This window comes from Arachis stenosperma, chromosome 9 (genome assembly GCF_014773155.1).
Source record: "Arachis stenosperma cultivar V10309 chromosome 9, arast.V10309.gnm1.PFL2, whole genome shotgun sequence".
Taxonomy (NCBI): domain Eukaryota; kingdom Viridiplantae; phylum Streptophyta; class Magnoliopsida; order Fabales; family Fabaceae; genus Arachis; species Arachis stenosperma.
Genome location: NC_080385.1, coordinates 156,651,006 through 156,671,007, shown reverse-complemented (window position 1 = coordinate 156,671,007; position 20,002 = coordinate 156,651,006). Strand labels below are relative to the sequence as shown.

The window sequence follows — 20,002 nt, the reverse complement described above, 5'->3', positions numbered from 1 at the left end:
GATTTGACGGAAAATTATAAACTTGGAATAATGTTTTGTATAACTGTAATTAATTATATAATTGCAACTGATTTGACGTACAAATAAAAGGCAAACATGATCTGTCACAAACTACACTTTACATTGTGTCACTTCTTTTGTACCCAAGTTCTAAGTTCTATCTCAATTTACATTTGGCATAATGTTAAAAAAGAATATTTCGATGAAAGAGTAGCAAAAGACAAAGCAAATGAGTCCTTAAAGTCAAGCTACCTAGTACCTAATCCCTACACTCTGTTCAAAATTAGCTTAGCAAGTTAGCATGGCTCTCTAGGATATGATACTATTTTACAAGAGTTTTGTATTAATTATATTGAGACCATGCTATATAATGCGAATAATAAAACTTAGTGCATCATTCATAAATTTTACTCTATGATTTTACGTTAGTTGTGACTTGTGATGTTGTTGGACTTGGGATACCAAACCATGTGGCGCAAATTTTGGGGAAACAAATTCCATCAATGTAGGAAAAAATCTTAGCTGTCATTTTGGATTTTACTACAAATTGGTGTTATTATTCTTCTGACTTTGATAGGGACAGCAATATCATTTATCCTGTGTGTTTTTGGGTAGTTAATTTGTTGTGAATTCAACGCTCAAAATAAAATTGTGTTTTGATTTATGGTTTAACTGAATTGATTATCTTAGTGAAGAGAAAATGTAAGGAAATGATCAAATAAATATGTGACTGTCATAGTCAACAATTTGTCCCGAGAATCATTGCTGGTTGCTAGGCATTGATTTGTTATAACACTGTGGACACCAGGGTCCATAAAGTGAACTAATTGAAATTTAGAAAACGAAAGGTGTTATATGTAATAGCCCACATGAATGCTAATAATCAATCACCTTGAGAATTTTCCATCAAGTTCTTGCTTTACTCTCTATTCTCTAACATTCCATGTGCTTCTAGTGAAGCTGATTCCATCACATTCTATGTGGAAAGACACCAACTAAACATAAAGTTATCAAGGAACTAAAAAAAGAAAAGAAAAAGAAAAGGTCATCAAGATAGTTTTGGTTTCTTTCTACTGAAGAAACCCAACATGAGGAATGACACAAAATTTAGATGTATCCGGATGAACAGGAAGCAAGGCCTGCATTCCTTTTTGCAATCCTTAATCTCTTCACACATTCTACAAACTCTCTGTAAAGAAAAGGAAGTGAAATCCAAAGTTAGAATTTCCATTAGTATATATGCCATGCACTTTGGAATTTTAGTGTATCTGATGAAGAGAGAACCTACTTCCATGGCACATCACCTACACTCCTCCAATTATCTTCTCTGTCTTTGTAGAATAATGAGTACTCTGAATCAGGTTGGAACAATCTTAGACCTGAGAGGCTTTGGCTTCCTGAGTTGTACAACAAGGTAATTCATGTAAACATAAAAAAGTAAACAAAATCATGCAAGTGCTGCATTATTGAATGTGCCTACCAAACATGTCTTCTAATTGGATAGCTAGACTTGAGTATCCTCCATGATCAAGTATGCAAATTTTCCTACCAATTGTAACCCTATCCATATTCACCTTCACATATGCCCATCTCTCATTGCTCTGGACTCCCTCTATCTCTTCATCAAAGTTCTTGCTTGAGTTCTTCAGGTTGAGATTAGAGTGAGGCCAATCCATAATATCATCATCATACACTAAATCCAAACATAACTTCATTATATCAGCATATGGAAGCATCTCTCACTATAAAATAAAATAAACTCTTAACTGTAAACATTTATTAGTTGGTCAAGTTAATGATGATGAATATGAGAAAAAGAAGGGGAAAGAATTTAAAAAAATATAAGGGGAGGAAAAAAACATACAGTTGGCAGAAGAATGAGAAGCCTCATGTTGAACAGTTTTGAGGCTAAGACCAAGATCAATGATGTCATCACTCTGTTTGTCTTGGTAGAAAACTGAGTGAAAAGTTGAGGAGTTCAAAAGAAAGCTTGATGTGTTTGAATCCATAGTGATGATATCTGCTTCACTTAAAATAGCTAAACAGTAAATGTAGGTGTTGCTGACCAAGGTAGAACTTAACCTATTTATAGTAAAATATCTGAGTGATGAAACTAAGTAACTATCTAAATGACATGTCCAAGAGCACATGGAAGACAAGGAAAGTTTCTCCATTATCAATCATTAAATGCACAAAGCTTATCTTCTGTTACCGCCAACATGGAACACTAAGGTAAAAACAAAACAGCACAAGAACAAGGCATGGCCAAATTGATCCTAACAGTAAGTTTCTCCGGATTCTGCTTCCTCACATTGCTACACTTGCTGAGAGCCTCAGGCTCTTCATGTCAATATGTATTCCATCTTCAAAATATCCCAACAAAAGAAGTGTAAGCTTTTTGTAATAAAAGTAGACTTGATTATTGGTAAATGATTATAAATCCTGGTGCTAATCACCTCGGTATAAGCACCATGACAGTACAATTTTAATATCAACATTAAGTCAAAGAACAACCGAAGCACCTTAAAATACATAGTGAAAATAGGTATAGTCTTAAAGCTCACATTTGAATATTTGTTTTCAGTTATGGCAGGGCTGCCACTTTTCAAGGGAACAACTATGTGGTTGAAACACCGACATCCCACACCGCCCTGTTTTTGGCTACATTCCATTTTTCTTACTTTTTATTAGATACACAATTGCAATGGAAGAATGTTGGGTTATTAATGATACTTAATTACAAATTTATAGTAGATTAAGTTGAATTAGGACAACACCAATGATAGTAAAGCAATGAACTTGTTGTACATGATGATAGATTTGAGAAATAATATAGTTAGTTCAGGCTCATTCCCTGATGGCAATGCCGAAGGAGAGTTCCTGCTGGCCTCTACCGGCGGCCAGGATCTTGATAGCTATGCTGGAGGGGTCTCGGCAGGATAGGATATATTCATGAACTCATTGTATGACAGACTGTTACTAATCTTGAACTTCAAAATTCTAGGTACAACCTATGATTGATTTAGATTATTGTTGAAGATGTCAGGATCAAGAACAGTGGTCAGTGTACACAAATGTGGCTGATGAATAGGATAATTGAGAGGTGTTGATTACGGATTGTATTTGCTTTTTCATTCTATTGCTATTGACTTTTGCTCCTAATGACGACAATGTGTCTACTACTTCAGCTTTCAAGAAACACCTCTTTGGCAAAGGGTGTCTTAAGAATTATAGAACAAACTATGCACTACTACCTAATAGTTGGTGGTATCAATCACCGTTCATTCATAACCCAACATTTAGGCACTTTTCTGTTTCCTCCTTCATGCAAGCTGGATTTATAGGAGATGTAACCATGTAATTTTCTTCTATTATAACACTGATTTTGATGGTGCTTACGAGTTATGCAGTTAAAAGCCACATCTAGAGTTATGTTTTGTATATCTAAATGTTATGATTTAAGTCTATATCTTCGGTAAAAAAATTTAACAATAAGTTTAATATGTTTTTCGGCTAAAAGAAACTGTGGATGTAGTTACAATATACTCTTTCTTCTTGATGGTTGATATGTCTACGAGCATCATTTATTATTTGTTATCAACCAATCAACAGTAATTATATAATTAGAGGCAGGCACTAGTTTACTCATTTTTTAATTTTTATCTTTCTGTTAAAAACAAAATAATAAGTGAACAAATAAAACATTTTCTTTTTTTTATTATTCGAAAAGGAAAAGAATTACATCGATAAGTGAGTCTTATCAAAACCTGACCAGTTGGCTTGGTCCAAATTCATTGAAGAAACTTCAAACTTGAGCAGGGCATGGTATTTACACAACTCTTACAGCACTTCAGATATCAGGGATTATGCCGCAAGCAAATACTATGTTCTTACAGATTCATCTTAAAAGTATATAATTCCTATCACTCTACCCTTGGAAAACTTCAATGCACAAAAGGATCTATAAACTTAAACTCTCAACTTTCTTGTATAGACTATGTACGGTAACATATACATAGTGATGCTGCGAGTAACATCCACACCCACATGTGTAAGCATAAGCTCCAAATGGATGTGCAAAAGGCACATGAGAAAAGATATACTATGCCTCTTTGGGATTTAGTAATCAAGCATGGTCAAAGAACAATGCATTTGATGAAATTGATGGTGTAAATCACTTGTCGTGACTACTCAGAAATTCAATTATGCATGGATAAACCTGCTCCACTGCCTGCGTTCAAAATATGAATAGAATAAACATCACAAAAATTTTAGCAGCAGAAAACAAGAAAGAGAATATGAATACACACACACAAAACAAGGGTGACTCTAGATTTCAACCTCCTAACATTGTATGGTTTGTGGTAATGCACTTCTACTGCCAGTAACCAGGTTAGGCAAATAAATTGCGCTTTGACTATGTTATTGTCTTTTTTTGGAAAAAAAAAATCTCTAGTATCTAAAATATAATTAACAATAACAACCAAACGGGGTAGGTTCATACCATTCTTCCTCCAACCAAGTCATAATGAGCATAATGTGGACCTTCAGGCTCGCCAAAAAGTTTATAGGTAACCAGGTGATCAGGAATCAGCTTAACAGTTTCTAACAATTAAAAAATTAAAAAAAATTAAAAAACAAAACAAAACAAACAAACAAAAGAAGTACCTTCACTTGTTTAAACTAGGGGCAAATAAATAGGCATTTATAAATATAATGTTTACCTTCCACAGCTTCAGGTGGGCAAATCATATCTCGGTCTCCAGCAATAGCTAAGATAGGGACATTGCTTTTGTGTATATGATCCTTGTAGAAAAAGGTCCCATTCCTGTTACATAACCCACGCTCTCTAAATGCTGTTGTGAGTTGCAAGATAAGTTTTGCTGGTATAGTACCTACCAGTTGCAATTATATCATACAACAGTCAGTTACATTGGTCTATTGACAAGTCAATAATAATTTCCTATTTTCCTTAACTCAAGAATACACCCTTTTTGTATACAACATGTACCAAACCTATTCCAGACCAATAAGGTTCTGATCTATATATCTGACTTGCATATAGCAGCTACATCCACAAAGAACATATAGCAGTTCATGGCATTACAAGCCAAATATGAAACCACATGGAGCGCTAGCCCATTTTACCTTGCAGTAAAATTCAACTTAATTATGGAAAATATAGCAACAAGGGTTGAACTTTAAAATCAGAGCCTTTAATACCATCTCAATAACCGACCCTCCTAACAAATTAGGCTATTTGGTGGACGAGTAGAAGCACTTACAGAAGTTATTTAAGACCAGCCTTTTTAACAAATCTGCATCCATCATGTCCTCAGCAGAAATCAAAGTATTTAACCATGACAACACATATGGTGGACGAGATGAGAGAGGATAAGCTGCAGCCAGCATTGCTCCCAAGGGAACAACAGGGACATTCAGAGCCTGTGCAGGATCTGCCTGTTTGATAAGTGACCAAATTCAGTACTGTATCAGTAATTATGCAAAGTTAACCAGTACATCTATGTACAGAGATAAACAGAAACAGCAAAACCATCCACTTACAAGGGGTAAGAGCAACTTTAGAGTTGATTTGGATGACGTGTAGTCTAAAGATGATGCAAGTGTAACCACTGCAGCTAATCTGGATTCTTTTTCTTCACAAGCTAGAATGAAATGATAAAACATGCTAATAACCAATTTGATATCTAATAAGAAACTGAATGAAGGTATTCCCAATCAACCCAGCATTGGGATACAGATAACTTGACAGCCATACATAAACAAAGAATATGTTAACAAAGGAAAGGTAAAAGTTAATGCTCAATTCGTACTACCAAAGACCAGACAACTTACCAAACCGTGACAGCATCGAGTACAGCAAGATACCACCCATGGAGTGTCCAATTGCAAGCAATTTACCATCTTTTGGCTTGCTTTCATTCATTATGTATTCTATCTGTATTGGTTTGAAAAAAATCACATAAGGATGTACAACCAGAGAAAGTTCCTTGCAAATACTAGGCAGAAGAAAGTGATTGCAAAGATATCATTGTTAATAATTGTCAACACAATAAACATGAGCGATCAATATACAGCTTTCAAGCATGATAAGAAGTCACCTCACCGCAGCAGGAACATCTTCTTCCAAGTAATGATCGAAGTCCCAATCATACTTCACCATCAAGTCAAGTTGCCTTTGAAAATCTTCTATGGTAGAAGTAAAGCGTGCTTGTAGATCAAATAACGGGGGAGAAACAGAGAGCTGGCTTTCCTCAATAATTTTAACTAGCTTTTGACTCAGATCAGTTATTTGATTAGTAATACCAGAGTTTTGCCCTGTTTCCAACAAAGCTGAAAGCTTTCCTCTTATCTCATTGAATCGTTCATATAATGGAGAATCAACCAAAAGTTTTGATATTTGATCAAGTAATTTGGTAGACATTATCTTAGATTGGTTATCACTAAGAAACCCAGATACTCTTTCAGACAAACGCATAAAAGTCTCTGTCAACCTTGCAACCAATTTTGATTCATCCCAAACAGTAGCTAACCTAGTAAGTTCTTCACTGACTGCACCATTGCCAGTTTCTACTTCCAGGGAGGAAGAAGTGTCAGATTCAGATATTGCTTCTGAATTGTTATTCAATTCTTTTTCTGAAGCCACAGCACCATTTGACTTCGATGCACTCTTTGAAGCAGATTCCATCTTGTCAGATATTGCATCTAGAATGTTATTCAACTCTTTTTCTGAGGCCACAACTCCATTCGAGTTAGATGCACTTTCTGAAGTAGCTTCCATCCTGTCAGATATTGCTTGGGAAGACTTTTGAATATCTTTGGAATTTGAACCATTGACACTCAAACCAGCTCCTCGTAATTCAAGGATCCAGGTTTCAAAACCCTGACCAGACATGTAGCGTGCAAATGATGACTGCAGTATATATCATGTGTTAGTGGGGGGAGTCCAACATAGTACATGCATACATAAACCAGAAAGAATACATGTATAGAGCAAAGAAAATTCAAGTGACAACCTATCGTTAGGCAGACAGCAACATTGATTACTCAAAACTCAAAAGCATGTTAATTTAATAAGTGAAACATAGTAATATGAAGGGAAAAATGCAACTTCAACCAGAGAAATATGGAAGATGCATCCAGAATTTTGCTACCAAACTTCCTGTTCCTACAAACATAAACATTGTTATGATGCTGTAGGATCTCATTCTAATGCTTAGGGTCACATTCATAACATGAACTCAGAGATGTGATTGATTTGATCCATCACACGTGTCAGTCTTGCTTTTATCAATCATCCAATCAACAAATTACGGACATCAAAAATCAATCATGGTTCTAAATTCTAATTCTAACTAACCTCCACAATTTAGCACTTGGCAAGTTTACCAGCGCAAGAAGATCACACAACAATGACTACAAGCATAGTAGTAATGCATACACATAAAAAGAGGAGGAAAGCTAGAAAATTTAAGATTAAATTAGAATATAAGAAAAATATGTAATAAATAAACAAATGATAAGAGGAAAGTACCCCAGGAGAAAGGTCATATCCAATGGCGTTAGTGCCAACTCCAGACAACAGTAACAGAGGGTGATTCCTTCGAGGTGCCTGCATCAAAATTCAATTTCATTTCCCAGGAAATGAAATCATTATATTCATAGCTCGATTTAAGAGGCATCGAGTGACGTACCTGAGGAGAAGGGTGGTACCGCCACAGTGCCAGCCTCCAATCGGAATTGGACACGGACACATAGTGAAGCTCGTCGGCGGTGCAAATGGAAGGCTTCTCAGGAAGCTTCACGGCGGCAGGAGAAGATGATTCACCGGCGCCGCCGTTGGTAAAAGCCCTGAGGCGGAAGGACGGCCTATGCGGCGAAGATATGAGGCAGCAGAAGACGATGGAGCGTGGGACGGAACGGAAAGTGGAAGAGGCTTTGCAGAAAGCAGAGAGTATATCGGATTGGATGGTTGCCATTTCCGGAAAAAACAAAGAATGAAGAGCGTCGTTGCTTCTGGATTTGATTCCTTACTTCCTTCTGGTGTTTCTTGTTTTTTGTTTTGTTTGTGTGATTTTCAAATATCGATTGCGACGGTCAAATTTTGCAAATTATGTAGCGGCGGATGGTGGTATGCGCACCCTTAACACTTTTCTTTTTCCCACGAGTTTCAGGCGGTTTTCGTATTCAACATTTCTGTCGCGAAAGCCTGACACACTAGCATCACTGTTATCCATTTCCACTAGGACCCATAACGCGATCAAGTTACAAGTTTTACGGAACAAATCCAATTACTTAAAGACATTTTAACCAATAAAAAAAATGCCAAACCAATTATTGTTGTAATAAGTTGTTATTTACCAGTTACCATAGATTCATATATTTAACTCAAGAATTACTTAAATTTGATTCATGATTGATCAAAATTCGTTAACTTGATAGTCGATATCCTCTCATGATTTCGATGTGATGATATTTATAATTATTTAAAATAATATTAAAATCTTATTTAAATATGAAAAATGAGTAATAAGCCTTGTGAGGTTACCTTGTATAGTGGATTGAGTAGTCCTACCTGTCACAGCCTAGCAGATAACCATTACGGCATTACCAATCCATTCAGGATAGGACTAAATTTAATATAAATTAATAATAATAATAATAATAATAATAATAATAATAATAATAATAATATGCTCGAAATTTGAAATGAAATTAAGTAATTAATTGTTTCTTTAGCTGAAGTCTTCAAGAGTCTGCACAATACTCCTATATTCATATTAAGAAAGCAACATTGCTCCTGAATTCTAATCTATCATCTTTCCTATGGTCATTGAATGAATCCATAATTCCATACTGACCTTTTATTTTTTGCCTTTAATTTTCTCTTCGTTGTTCTTTCTTTCTTAATTCAACTTAGGACTTTTTATTGGATCGAATGCCGAGTGCTATTGCATTTTCATTGAACTTTACAATGAGGCCTTAATATTTACAAAATGGGCCATGGTTATTTTATGGGCTTAAAAGCCCATTGAGTCACCATCTGCGAAGGAAGCAAGGCTGAAAAACCAAAATCAAAACTGAAAGCTTTCGCACTCGTCTCTCTCCGTGTGTGAAGTTTCATGGTTGTTTTATGCATGGCAAGTCCAATCTTCAACTGTGGTAGAGATTGTTGAAAGAAATTTCAGCGATGAGGGCCACAGCCCACAGGATCTACTTTCTCTCACATCTATTATTGATTACACGGTTGTTATGAAAAGATAAATATCGAGTTTTATTCTTCCTTTTCCAAATGGCCAAATTTTATATGTTCGAATATCTGCAAATGCTTTACACACACTCGAATATGTCAACGGGGTTCGCTCATTATATAATTACACAACGATTCTTCTTAGTTTTTTGGTGGGGTTAGAGCGTCTAAAACTGAAAGCAGATAGGATTTTTAAAGTTGGGAGCTTGAAGTGGGCCCCTTAGTGGGCTGGCCATTATTTGGTGGCCTACTCAATTTTTTAAGTGTTGGCAGTCCACCAATCCATGAAATGATAGAAGAATAAAATGGTTTGACAAGAGAAGTGACTCTTATCGTTATGGAATTATGTCCTTTGAACCTACAATTATCTCATGGAATTCGGGTTTGCAAGGCAAGGCAAGTTGGATGGAGTAGAGGAGAGTAGTGGGAATCACACATTCACACTCCTCTCTAGTATCTACTCCCTGACCCCTGCCGTTATTTTGACCTTGAACATTGAATAGAGACCAATTATATGCTTCATTGTATCCCAAGCATTTTATGGAATACTGAGGACCCATGAACTCCGTTGACATTAAAACGGGTAAGGAGTAGGGTGTAGGGACCATGAACTCTTTTGACAACTGCTTCGGTGCTTCTTCTTTCAATTTTGTTGTCCATGATAATCTTCAATAATCATATTATGACTCAGAAACCATGCATTAACCAGTCAGCATCAACCACTTATGTCAGCATTTAATTTTCACTTAAGCAGTAGCTAAATTGTTATACAATTATTCAGATTTAACTAGCATTAATCTATTGTTATCATAAGCTAGTACTAGATGCGTTACGCAAACCTAAGTAATAACATTTAAACCTCGTACTGTTAGTTAATTTTTAATTAATCACTAACTAGTAATTAGTGCATTCTAAAATACAATAAAGCATCGAATCAGCTGTACTTTGCCACAGGGGCCACGTGAAATCGAGTAAAAACAACGTATGCAGCAACGTGCACTCCCTGTTATGATGGTTGGATTTGTGAATCTTAAAGTTCACTATACGTCAAAATTTTCCAATCTTTGCTTTAATATTATCATACGGTTGTGTGACATGAGCTGATTCTCCTATGCATCGAATAGAACTTGAATTGCGGTGCCACAACACGTTGTTTTCAGTCTCAATAATGCACGAGATATATGATAGCGTTCTTGCATAATGTGAAGCATGAAAAGTATGCCATTCATTAAGCCAGAGAGATAATTACAAAAGCGGGGTTATGAATTATGATCTTTGAGAGTGTGATCGCCTAAATTTCCTTTTTTATATTACTTCTATGATGAACAAGAACATTTGCATATTCCTTTAGTTACAAAAAATTTTCTTTATATTTCTAAGTTACTTTAAAAACAATTTTTACTTGCTTCAGGAAAAAAAAGAAAGTATGAATTGACTCTTTTCTAAGTTAAAAATTTATTAAGAACTTTATCCAATTAATCTAAAATATTTAAAAGTAATTTTTCATTTTTTAAAAGCTTTGTTCAAACAGAAAATCTTAAAAAACACACTCAAACTTGGCTGCACATTTTTGTTTGGTCATGCGCAGCAAACTGAAAACATGATTTTCCATAGAAAACGAGCAAGAAGGATGAAAGGGCCACATAAACGTGTGATTAAAAAATTCATTTTTCTATGTAAAAGTGCGTAGTTGTGGTCCTTCTAGGCGAAGATGGATATAGCAGAAGAACGACAAAATCATAGTCCAACAACCGAAATGGCCACAATCAATCAAATTTTCCATGAAAAAATAAATCACATACCAAAGAAAGAAAAGAAAACAATGGCAAAATATATTTATATATGACAATCATTTCAGGAATTGATATATGACCTTCACAATAAAATGTTTTAGAGACTTGAACTTTTACAGTATAAACCTTGGACCAATTTCCTTTTACAGGGATGAGAAGAAGATTATCACAGTTTCTTTTCTTATTTTTCTATGCAAATAGATAACCACAAACATGCACCAAACATGACTGACCGACTGGAACTACATATATAAAACTTAAAAAGGGCAAACCAAACCGGTTTTCTTCAAAATTGTTTCACTTTTGTTTTAATGACAAGTTTATAATGGCTGTGAAGTTCTTATCTGTTGCTTCATGTTGTCCGAGGGTTGCTGAGTGGAACCGTCCGGCATTACCATGGCAGCGGCTGTCATGGTCTGGTACTGAGAAGGCATTGAGGGTGCCAGAGGTTGAGAGTAGTATATCTGAGCATGTGCCGGATCCGCATAATCAAAAGCATAATTAGGAGGGGGAGCAGAATTTTGAGCAATAGACTGAGAAGGGTGGTGAATCTGGGAGTAAGCAACATACTGTTGCTGATGCTGACTGGTAGGAACTTGAACCAATTGAGGGGTACCCGCACTCACAGCTCTGTATGCAGCTGCCGTCATTTCAGTCTTGGCCATGGGAGCATTTCTCATGGGGTTGTAAGCTGCAGAAGGTGGAACCAATGTGGTGGGATTTGGCGGAGTCTGGGGACGGCTGGAAGGAATGTTTGAGGCGGATTCAGCCATGTTAGGCTGCTGAACAGGCATGTTGTAAGCCGGGGGCTGTCTCGCAGGAACGTAGTAAACCTGGGGGTGGGACTGTTGCTGGGAAGGATATACTGGATAGTAGGCGGAAATCGGCACGGCCCCAGGAGGAGCATGGTGAATGAAATGAGTACCATGAATGAACTGCTGCTGTTGTTGCTGTTGAGGCTGCTGTGGCGGCGGCTGTTGTTCAAATTGCTGTTGCAACAAGTATCCTGGGTCCTGTACAAGCTGCTGCATCTGGATCCGTCCATGAGGATCGGACACGTTTAGTTTTGGATCAACCGGGTTACTAGGAACCCTTGTAGTCCCAGGCTGAATCTGAACTTGGTCTTGATAGATCACAGCTTTTTGCCGAGAGATTGCATTTGAAAGACTACTATCACTGCAGGATCAAAACAAAAGCACCAACAAGACCCTAATTCAGACAGTACCAAACCAATCCAGCATTCCAGAATTACAATAATCCAAATCCAAATCATAAAAATAAGACGCAGTGATACCAAAGGACAATTCACAAACCATCCAGATGAATGAAACAATTAATGAATGATCCAATTGCGAATTCACATACCCAAAACGACATGCATATAATGAATAACAAAGAGAAGGATGAAACTGAGAATACCTTGAAACTGAATCTGGAGAAGGCAAATCAACGACGCCAGTTGACTTGGGTTGAAATTGAGGCTGTAAAACCTGTTGATGTTGAGGTTGTGACTGTGACTGTGTTTGCTGCGGCTGAGACTGAGGCTGAGGCTGAAGCTGTGGTTGTTGCTGCAACTGTGGCTGAGGTGTCGGTGGTTTTCTGTAACCCACAGGAACGCTATGATCCGATCTCTCATCATCGGAGAAAACCCGGTTCTGGTACTCCCCAGCCACCAGCGCTGAGCTAACAGGCACACCCACCCCAGCGGCAGATAGAGTGACCGGCACAGGCGGAGGCGGAGGCGAAGAAAGCACCACCAGCCCCTCGTCTTGCTTCTGCCCCAATCCACCGGCAACATTCACACCCATCTGCGCAAACTGCTCCTCAATTCCCAAAACCTTGTGATCCTGCACCATCCTAACCCCGCCGCCACCGCTGCCATCTTCCACATGAACCCTAATCGGCGGCAAATTGGCCAGCGACGGCGATGAAGAAGTAGAGCCAAACGAAGAAGTAGTCTCCAGCATAGGCGAATCGGGAACAGAATGAACCTCCTGTTTGGGATTCTTGCCGTTTCCAAAAGATCCAGGCTGAGAAGAAGCCTCGACAGGGTCCCTTGAGCTATGGTCAACATTATTCCCCGAAGCATCGTCGTCGAGACCCAAAAGGCAATTCACAGAGGCAGAGTCAGAGAAACCCCGGTTGAGCAATCCAGAGCCGTTTAGGGCGTTGAGGAACCAATCATCAGACTTGGCGGAACTTTCTAGAATGGGCGGAATACTTTGAACCGATTCAGGCTTTGTTGGGAAAAGGAAGAGCCGAATTCGCGAGGGTTTCACGGAAGGGTTGTTGTTGGTTCGGTCATACTCGTCGATCATGTTGTCGAGGTCCTCGTCGGTGGTAACAGAAATCAAAGAATCCAGGTCTTCGTTCGGGAGCTGGTACTTGAGGCTGAACGGTCTTCCATTCAGGAACGTCTTTGAGAGGCGCGTGGACAGGTCCGCGAGTGAAGTTGTTCGCTCAACCACCACGATTCGCGTGTCGCCGCCGACATAGCAGAGCGACTTGTCGTGAGGCCGGGGAACGATGTGGCCGCCATAGCTGCACATAAGCCGGAGCTTCGATGATGCCGGCGGGAAGGGCTCGTCCCATGAGTCCGTGTTGCGAGAGCGGGGGGACGAGTCCACCGAGTCAGGGTAGTTCAGGTGTGACGGCGGTGGCGGCGCTGGTTGCTGAGGTTGTTGTGGCGGCGGCGCCACCGAAGACAACGGCGGAGGCTGTGCGGTGTGTGGTGGCGTTGGAGGTTGCGCCTCCATGGTTTTGTGTTTGGAAGCAAAAAAATAAAATAAAAAAAAATAAAAGACGAAAAGAAAAAGTTTGGTTGGTGGTGTTGCCGCTGCTGCCTCCTTCGCAGCGCAAAAGAGTGTGTGTGGAAAAGGGGCTCTCTCTGTTTGCCGTTAATGTTCTTATACTTGCTTAACGCAATTATGTTATTTAATCTAAATACTAAAGATATTATATTATCTTATCTAATAAAAAAAAAGAGATGATATGATAATAAAACTAAAAAGATATGATAATATTTGAAAGGGTATTTTGGGGAAAGCGGAGTCGCGGATTGAATACCGTGGGAAAAGGCAACTAGAAAAAGAGAAACAGTGTGATGGGTTCGAGTTTGACAGCTGGTTTACTGGTTGGACCCAGTTGGGTTTTTGGTTACTTGTGTTTCCTCCCTTTACCGCAATAATTTAAAAACAACCAAAATCATGCAAATACAACTAACCTTTTTTACTCTTTCACCCTAATTTGTGAATCTTTTTCCAATAGAGTTAATGGATCATTATTAACTTTAATTATCCGCTTTGGTTTTGCTCTATTTTCTTCTCTCTAGAGGGAAATTTGATTGAATAAAAAGGAAAATGAGTGAATTGCTTTATGCTTTTTGTTAGTATCAACAATGAGTACGCGTTTACGTTTGGAAGCTTATGGATTAATGGTTAAATTAGGATAAAAGTAGGGGAATATGATATTTAGCCGTAAACTGAAAAGCTTAAGCAAAACAGTACATCTAAGTATTTCTTAAATGATTTCTTTAATTAACTTTTTATTATATTAATTTTTTAAAAAAATTAAAATAAATATATTCAATAGATATAATATTTTTTAATTTTGAAATACAGATTAAAAAACTAAAATTCAAAAATTCAGTTTAAAAATTAATTTTAAGAAATTTTGGAATATATTAGTATATTGTACTTGTTTTTCTAAATTAAACTTTAATCTTTTAAAATTTGAAAAGAAATATTATATCTATTAGATATGTTTGTTTTATTTTTTTAAATTAATATAACAGAAGATTGATTAAAAAAATAATTTAAAAGATACCTAACCATGATAATATTATACTTTTCATTTTAATTTTAAGATTTGAGATAATAAAGATAAAGAAAATATAATAAAAAATAAATAAAGATAAACTGATTAATTAAGGGGTAGCAATAGCATACAGTGCGTAACTGCGCAAGTTAAAAGGGGTAGTTATGCTGTTACTATGTACTATGGACTACGCTAGAGTGAGAGATTAGTTTTGCACGCGCTTCAACGCTAGATAGGATTGGATGTAGAAGGCGCGTGGAGCACGCATAAATTGTAGCGCTGTAAAGTAAGACTGACAACTGATAATGTGCTACGTCCATCGTTTTCACCTGGTGTCTGAAGACACACTAGGATTTGCAGTAATTGTAACAATAATGCATAATTAAGGGGGGAATCCATCATTAACAAACATGTTTTGATCTTCTGATTATCATCATTGATATCCAACACACGTTTTATGAAAATTGGTTTTAGGTTTAAATATTTCTAAAAGGACTTCATATCATTTAATTTGGTTTTTAATCAAAATAGTAGAAGAACGAATCATGATAGTTTTATTTAAATTTGACAAAAGTTCAACTTAATCTCTAAAATTAGAAAAGTATTTTACCTTAATTTGAAAATATTTTTTTAAAAAATATTATTTATATACTAAAATCAGTCATTAAAATCAACCACTAATATATTTGTATATAAATACATGTGTGATTTAATTTATTTTCAATGTGCATTTATATTTCAACATGTATTTTATACTAATAATTAACTTTAGTGGCTGATTTTAGTGTACACATAGCATAACTCTATTTTAAAATATTGATCTAGTATCTAAAAGTATATTTTCAAAACGTTTTACTATTTTAGTTCTTAATAGATAAATAGCTAATCAATTTTTTACTGGTTTGTTAAAATGTCATGTTAATAATAAAATTTGTCTTAGTACCATCTTTTTAGTATTAAAAACTTAAATTGAATAAGGTCGCTTGTCTTATACTAACTTATGTCAATTTTTTAAAACTTTGGATTATTTATAAGATGGATTGATCAATCAATCACTATTTATTTATAAATTATTGGATTTAATTTGAAAAAATGACTAATTTGTTTATTGTTTAATGTTTAAATTGTTAATAGTCAATGCGTTGTGTTTTCTGTCACACACAAAAAAATAGTGTTCTATCTTTAATATTGGACCCTGGAGGACACAAATTCATCTTCTTAATTGTAATTGTAAATACATTAGAATTAAAGATGGTTTCTGAAAGATAAATTTTAAAAATTATAATATTTATATTTTGTAAATTAAATTAAAAATAATTTTTAATAATTTAAAGTAATAATAATTATATTTTATAAGATAGTTTTTAAAATTTAAAAGATTATATTTACAAATATAAAAATAAATTTAGATATTATTAACATATAAAATTATATTAGATTTTTAATATTAATAAATATAAATTATATTTAAAAAGTATTTTTTTATATTTTAAAAACTACAAATGTAAATATATACTTTTTTTAATAGGAAGATTGGGAAGACAGTAAAATCGAGTCTATTTCTCTTCTGTTGGTTGGTAAGGATAATATTAAATTATCACACTTTCAGTTTGTTGATGATATTATACTATTATATCTTTCAAAAGAAGAGATTTTCAGAAATTATAAGAGGCTATTGCGGTGTTTTGAGATGATGTCATAGTTAAGTATTAGTTTTGATAACTCTAACTTGATTTCAGTTAATTGTGAGTAGGACTGGACACGACAGATGTGGGAGTGGATCCTCTCTAGTGGAAAAAAAAATTGGATGGTATCCATTGAAAGATCTCACCTTTCATTGCATTCTATTGAGGTGTAACGAGGCATTCTTACTAGTTAAAATATCTTTGTATTTCTCTGGAAGTAAATTCAAGGCTTGTCAACATATGAAAACCAGTAATAAACAAGTTGGAAGAGAAGATGAGCCTATACAAAACAAAAACCCTCAATAAAACTGGTAAGTTGGTTGTTATTATGTTTGTTCTTAATAGTTTGTCTATTTACTATTTCAACTTGTACAAAATACTAAAGTCAATAGCGAAAAAGTTGATATGCTTGCAGAAAAGATTCTTGTGGAGTAAGGAGGATAGGAAGAATATGATACCTTTATGCTATGTTTGTTTGAGAGGAAAATGGAAGGAAAGAAAAGGGAGAAAAAAAATGGGAAGGAAAATGATTATTTTCCATTGTTTGGTTGAGGAAGAAAATTAGAAGGGAAAGAAAATGGATGGAAAAAAACTGGTGGGCCCATCAATTTTTTTCTCTTCAACATTCGAAAGAAAATGGAGAGAAAACTAATTTTTCTCTCTCTACTTCTAATACTACTCCTTCACTTTTTTAATATATATTATAATATAAGAGTAAAATTGTCTTTCTATAACATTTCTTTCCTTCTTATTTTTCTTCCATCCAAACACATCTAAAGAAAATAAAATTCCACTCAATTTTTTTCCTTTCCTTTCTTTCCTTTCTATTTCCTTCCTCTCTATATGGAATACAGCTTTCTTGTTTAAGTGGTAGTGACAATTTTCGAAAGATGAATATTCATTATAGAAGAAGATTGCGTATTCATGTAATAATTTGAATCTATCTGAAATACTTTCTAGTCAGCCCATACCTACCAAAGGAGGCCATAGAAGGATGTTTGTTAGTTACAAATTAAAGAGTCACACGTGAGAAAAAAAATTATCAAAGATTTGTCTATAGAAATAGGAAATAAAAAAAGAGTTCAGTTCAGGGAGGATATATAGTTACAAAGCAGTGCTCTACAAGATACTTTTCTGGGTCTCAAACAAAAGAGAATATGTTATAGGTAATTGTGAATTTTGAGATGAGTTATAGTGGTTATGGAGTTTTCAACGGAGGAGGGAGTTGTTCTAATAGGAGTTGGAACTAGTTAATCAACTCCATAGGACCTTAAAGTCGGTTAAGTTAACGGAAAAGAGAGAGGATTGAGTTGTATAAAAATTTGATAATAAAAAGACAGTTATACTACTAATTCTTTTGTACAAATTTTGTAGTTCTAGAGATTATAACAAACTATAGTTTCACTAACTCTATTTGGGGAGGTTCATTTCACCAAAAGCAGAGTTATTTGTTTAGTTAGTCTTAGTTGACATAGTTAATATAAAGAAAAGAATGTGTAGATTCGACGTTATTGAGCATAATGATAATGTTGTATATTATGTAAAAAAGAGGTTGAGAATATTTTTTACTTGTTTTTTGATTGTAAATTTATTTAGCATGTGTGATGTGTTTGGGTGTTTGTTTCTGGTAGACTATAAACTATTACAAATAATCTAAAATAACACTTTGAAAATTGGACGAAAACACATGAAAAAAAAAAAAGAGCGGAAGAGATGCTAAGTGGTTTCTTTATTGTTTTTTGGAATGTTTAGATATAAAAGAATGATAAAATTTTTAAAAATAAAGACTCAAGCATTAATAGCAGTTATCAACAGGTTGGTTAATAGCTACTAAGACTGAAATAGTGTTGACTTTATAAATGTTGATAATAATATTAAAGATAACTACAGATTAAATTTCATAGTCTATTTGTGTTTTTAGTTTCTTTTACTATTTGTTCTTTATATTTAACCATGTGTTGAGTTCTTTGTCGCAAACAAAATTTTTTTTGTTAATTTAACAAATACATTATAAAATACGGAATTTTTATTTAAATTAATTAATATAAAATTTATTGAAATATGTAATCTATCAAAAATTATGAATTTAAATATGCCTTACACATTCTAAGCATACATCCTTCAAAAAAACAAATTAGATACTATATACTCGAGATATGACACGTTAAAAAAAACTAAAAAAAATTAATTGTATGTAAAATATGACACAACTTCAAAATTATATATAAACTAGGTGCCGAGTACCTGGAACATTGGCATAATTAAATTATGGCAAATGTACCCGTAATACGCGGGTATATATATATATATATATATATATATATATATATATATATATATATATATATATATATAGTGAGCAATGCTAGAGGTCAGTAATTTTAGTATTTTATAACTATCAGTTGGTCATCAATGGTATTTATAATGGTGTGAAATTACATCTAATGATGAAAAATTACCTACTTTTCTTTTGATGGTTAAGTGCTGGCCAGAAAACACAAAAGTTGCTGGCCCTAGACTTTTCCTATATATATATATATATATATATATATGTTACGGCCTGGCCCAGGCCACTTGCGGGTCAACCCGACCCACTGATGACCCGACCCGAGCGGTCGGGCACATACAACTCACTACGTGACCCAGACACGCGTCCCTGACAGCTCTCCACTGCAGCTGTGAGGAAGCTTCGAGGAAGGTGGGCCTGTCCTTGCAGGGCCCACCTCTGACACGGTATAAATGGGGAAGGACCTGCCCTTCCCCCAAGGTACGTCACACTTTTCACCTAACCTATCCCCCGCCTGCACACTAGCTGACTAGAGCGTCGGAGTGTCTTTGCAGGTGGCACCCCCTCTTCCTTCCACAACGAGAGCTCGACTGCTCGACAGATCCGAACCCAGCACGATCGCGATTGAAGCGTTCTCACCCCCTCAAATAACCACCCGAATTGTCCGGTAACCGACGAACGAACAATATATATATATATATATATATATATATATATATATATATATATATATATATGAGGGTCTACACTTTGGATAACTATTTGAAAAAGATCTTATAAAGATTGTTTTGGCTCAACCATTTGTTATACGGCATTCATCTTACTACTATCTATACTTCTTTTTTTTTTTGTTCCCTTATACAAATAGCTAGTATTCAAAATTTTTTTGTTAGTTTATCTCAATAAAATCATAAAAAAACGGTGACAAGATAATGATATTTAACTGCAATTTATTCGTGATATTGTGTACTTATCGTCTTGATTTTTTTAGATGCACTAAGAAATGTCATCTTGAACAACACAAGGTCAATAGGTTCGAAAAAAGTTGGGAGAGTTGCATATAAATTTTTATCATTGCTGTTTAGTCAAAGGTTTTTTAACGGAACATTTTGGGTCGAAGCTAATAAGTATCTGAATATAATATTTGATA

General features: G+C 35.2%; 3 protein-coding genes across 3 annotated transcripts; all 3 read right to left on the bottom strand.

Annotated features, from left to right (window-relative positions):
- Positions 1-758: 758 nt before the first annotated feature.
- Positions 759-2,045, bottom strand: LOC130947297 (auxin-responsive protein IAA32-like). Its single transcript, XM_057875959.1, has 4 exons — positions 1,865-2,045; positions 1,481-1,693; positions 1,289-1,397; positions 759-1,189 (listed from the first exon to the last, which is right to left on the bottom strand). Exons 1-4 carry the CDS (start codon positions 2,007-2,009, stop codon positions 1,108-1,110), a joined length of 549 nt encoding a protein of 182 aa, XP_057731942.1. The 5' UTR covers positions 2,010-2,045; the 3' UTR covers positions 759-1,107.
- Positions 2,046-3,726: 1,681 nt separating this feature from the next.
- Positions 3,727-8,271, bottom strand: LOC130950615 (uncharacterized). Its single transcript, XM_057879168.1, has 9 exons — positions 7,716-8,271; positions 7,556-7,633; positions 6,128-6,934; positions 5,857-5,959; positions 5,566-5,666; positions 5,286-5,460; positions 4,725-4,895; positions 4,505-4,605; positions 3,727-4,231 (listed from the first exon to the last, which is right to left on the bottom strand). Exons 1-9 carry the CDS (start codon positions 7,998-8,000, stop codon positions 4,175-4,177), a joined length of 1,878 nt encoding a protein of 625 aa, XP_057735151.1. The 5' UTR covers positions 8,001-8,271; the 3' UTR covers positions 3,727-4,174.
- Positions 8,272-11,082: 2,811 nt separating this feature from the next.
- On the bottom strand, positions 11,083-13,965 carry LOC130950614 (leucine-rich repeat extensin-like protein 5). Its single transcript, XM_057879167.1, has 2 exons — positions 12,484-13,965; positions 11,083-12,240 (listed from the first exon to the last, which is right to left on the bottom strand). Exons 1-2 carry the CDS (start codon positions 13,818-13,820, stop codon positions 11,385-11,387), a joined length of 2,193 nt encoding a protein of 730 aa, XP_057735150.1. The 5' UTR covers positions 13,821-13,965; the 3' UTR covers positions 11,083-11,384.
- Between the last annotated feature and the right edge of the window lie 6,037 nt (positions 13,966-20,002).

Bases quoted from the DNA above. Each gene is read 5' to 3' on its own strand.
- LOC130947297 (XM_057875959.1), bottom strand. From the start codon at position 2,009: ATGGATTCAAACACATCAAGCTTTCTTTTGAACTCCTCAACTTTTCAC. The intron at 1,694-1,864 runs GTATGTTTTTTT...GTTTGGATTTAG, and splicing joins TTCTCATTCTTCTGCCAACT to TGTATGATGATGATATTATG. The intron at 1,190-1,288 runs GTAGGTTCTCTC...TTTTCTTTACAG, and splicing joins GTAGGTGATGTGCCATGGAA to AGAGTTTGTAGAATGTGTGA.
- LOC130950615 (XM_057879168.1), bottom strand. From the start codon at position 8,000: ATGGCAACCATCCAATCCGATATACTCTCTGCTTTCTGCAAAGCCTCT. The intron at 6,935-7,555 runs GTACTTTCCTCT...TATATACTGCAG, and splicing joins GATATGACCTTTCTCCTGGG to TCATCATTTGCACGCTACAT. The intron at 4,232-4,504 runs GTATGAACCTAC...TTTTGAACGCAG, and splicing joins ACTTGGTTGGAGGAAGAATG to GCAGTGGAGCAGGTTTATCC.
- LOC130950614 (XM_057879167.1), bottom strand. From the start codon at position 13,820: ATGGAGGCGCAACCTCCAACGCCACCACACACCGCACAGCCTCCGCCG. The intron at 12,241-12,483 runs GTATTCTCAGTT...TTGATCCTGCAG, and splicing joins TCTCCAGATTCAGTTTCAAG to TGATAGTAGTCTTTCAAATG.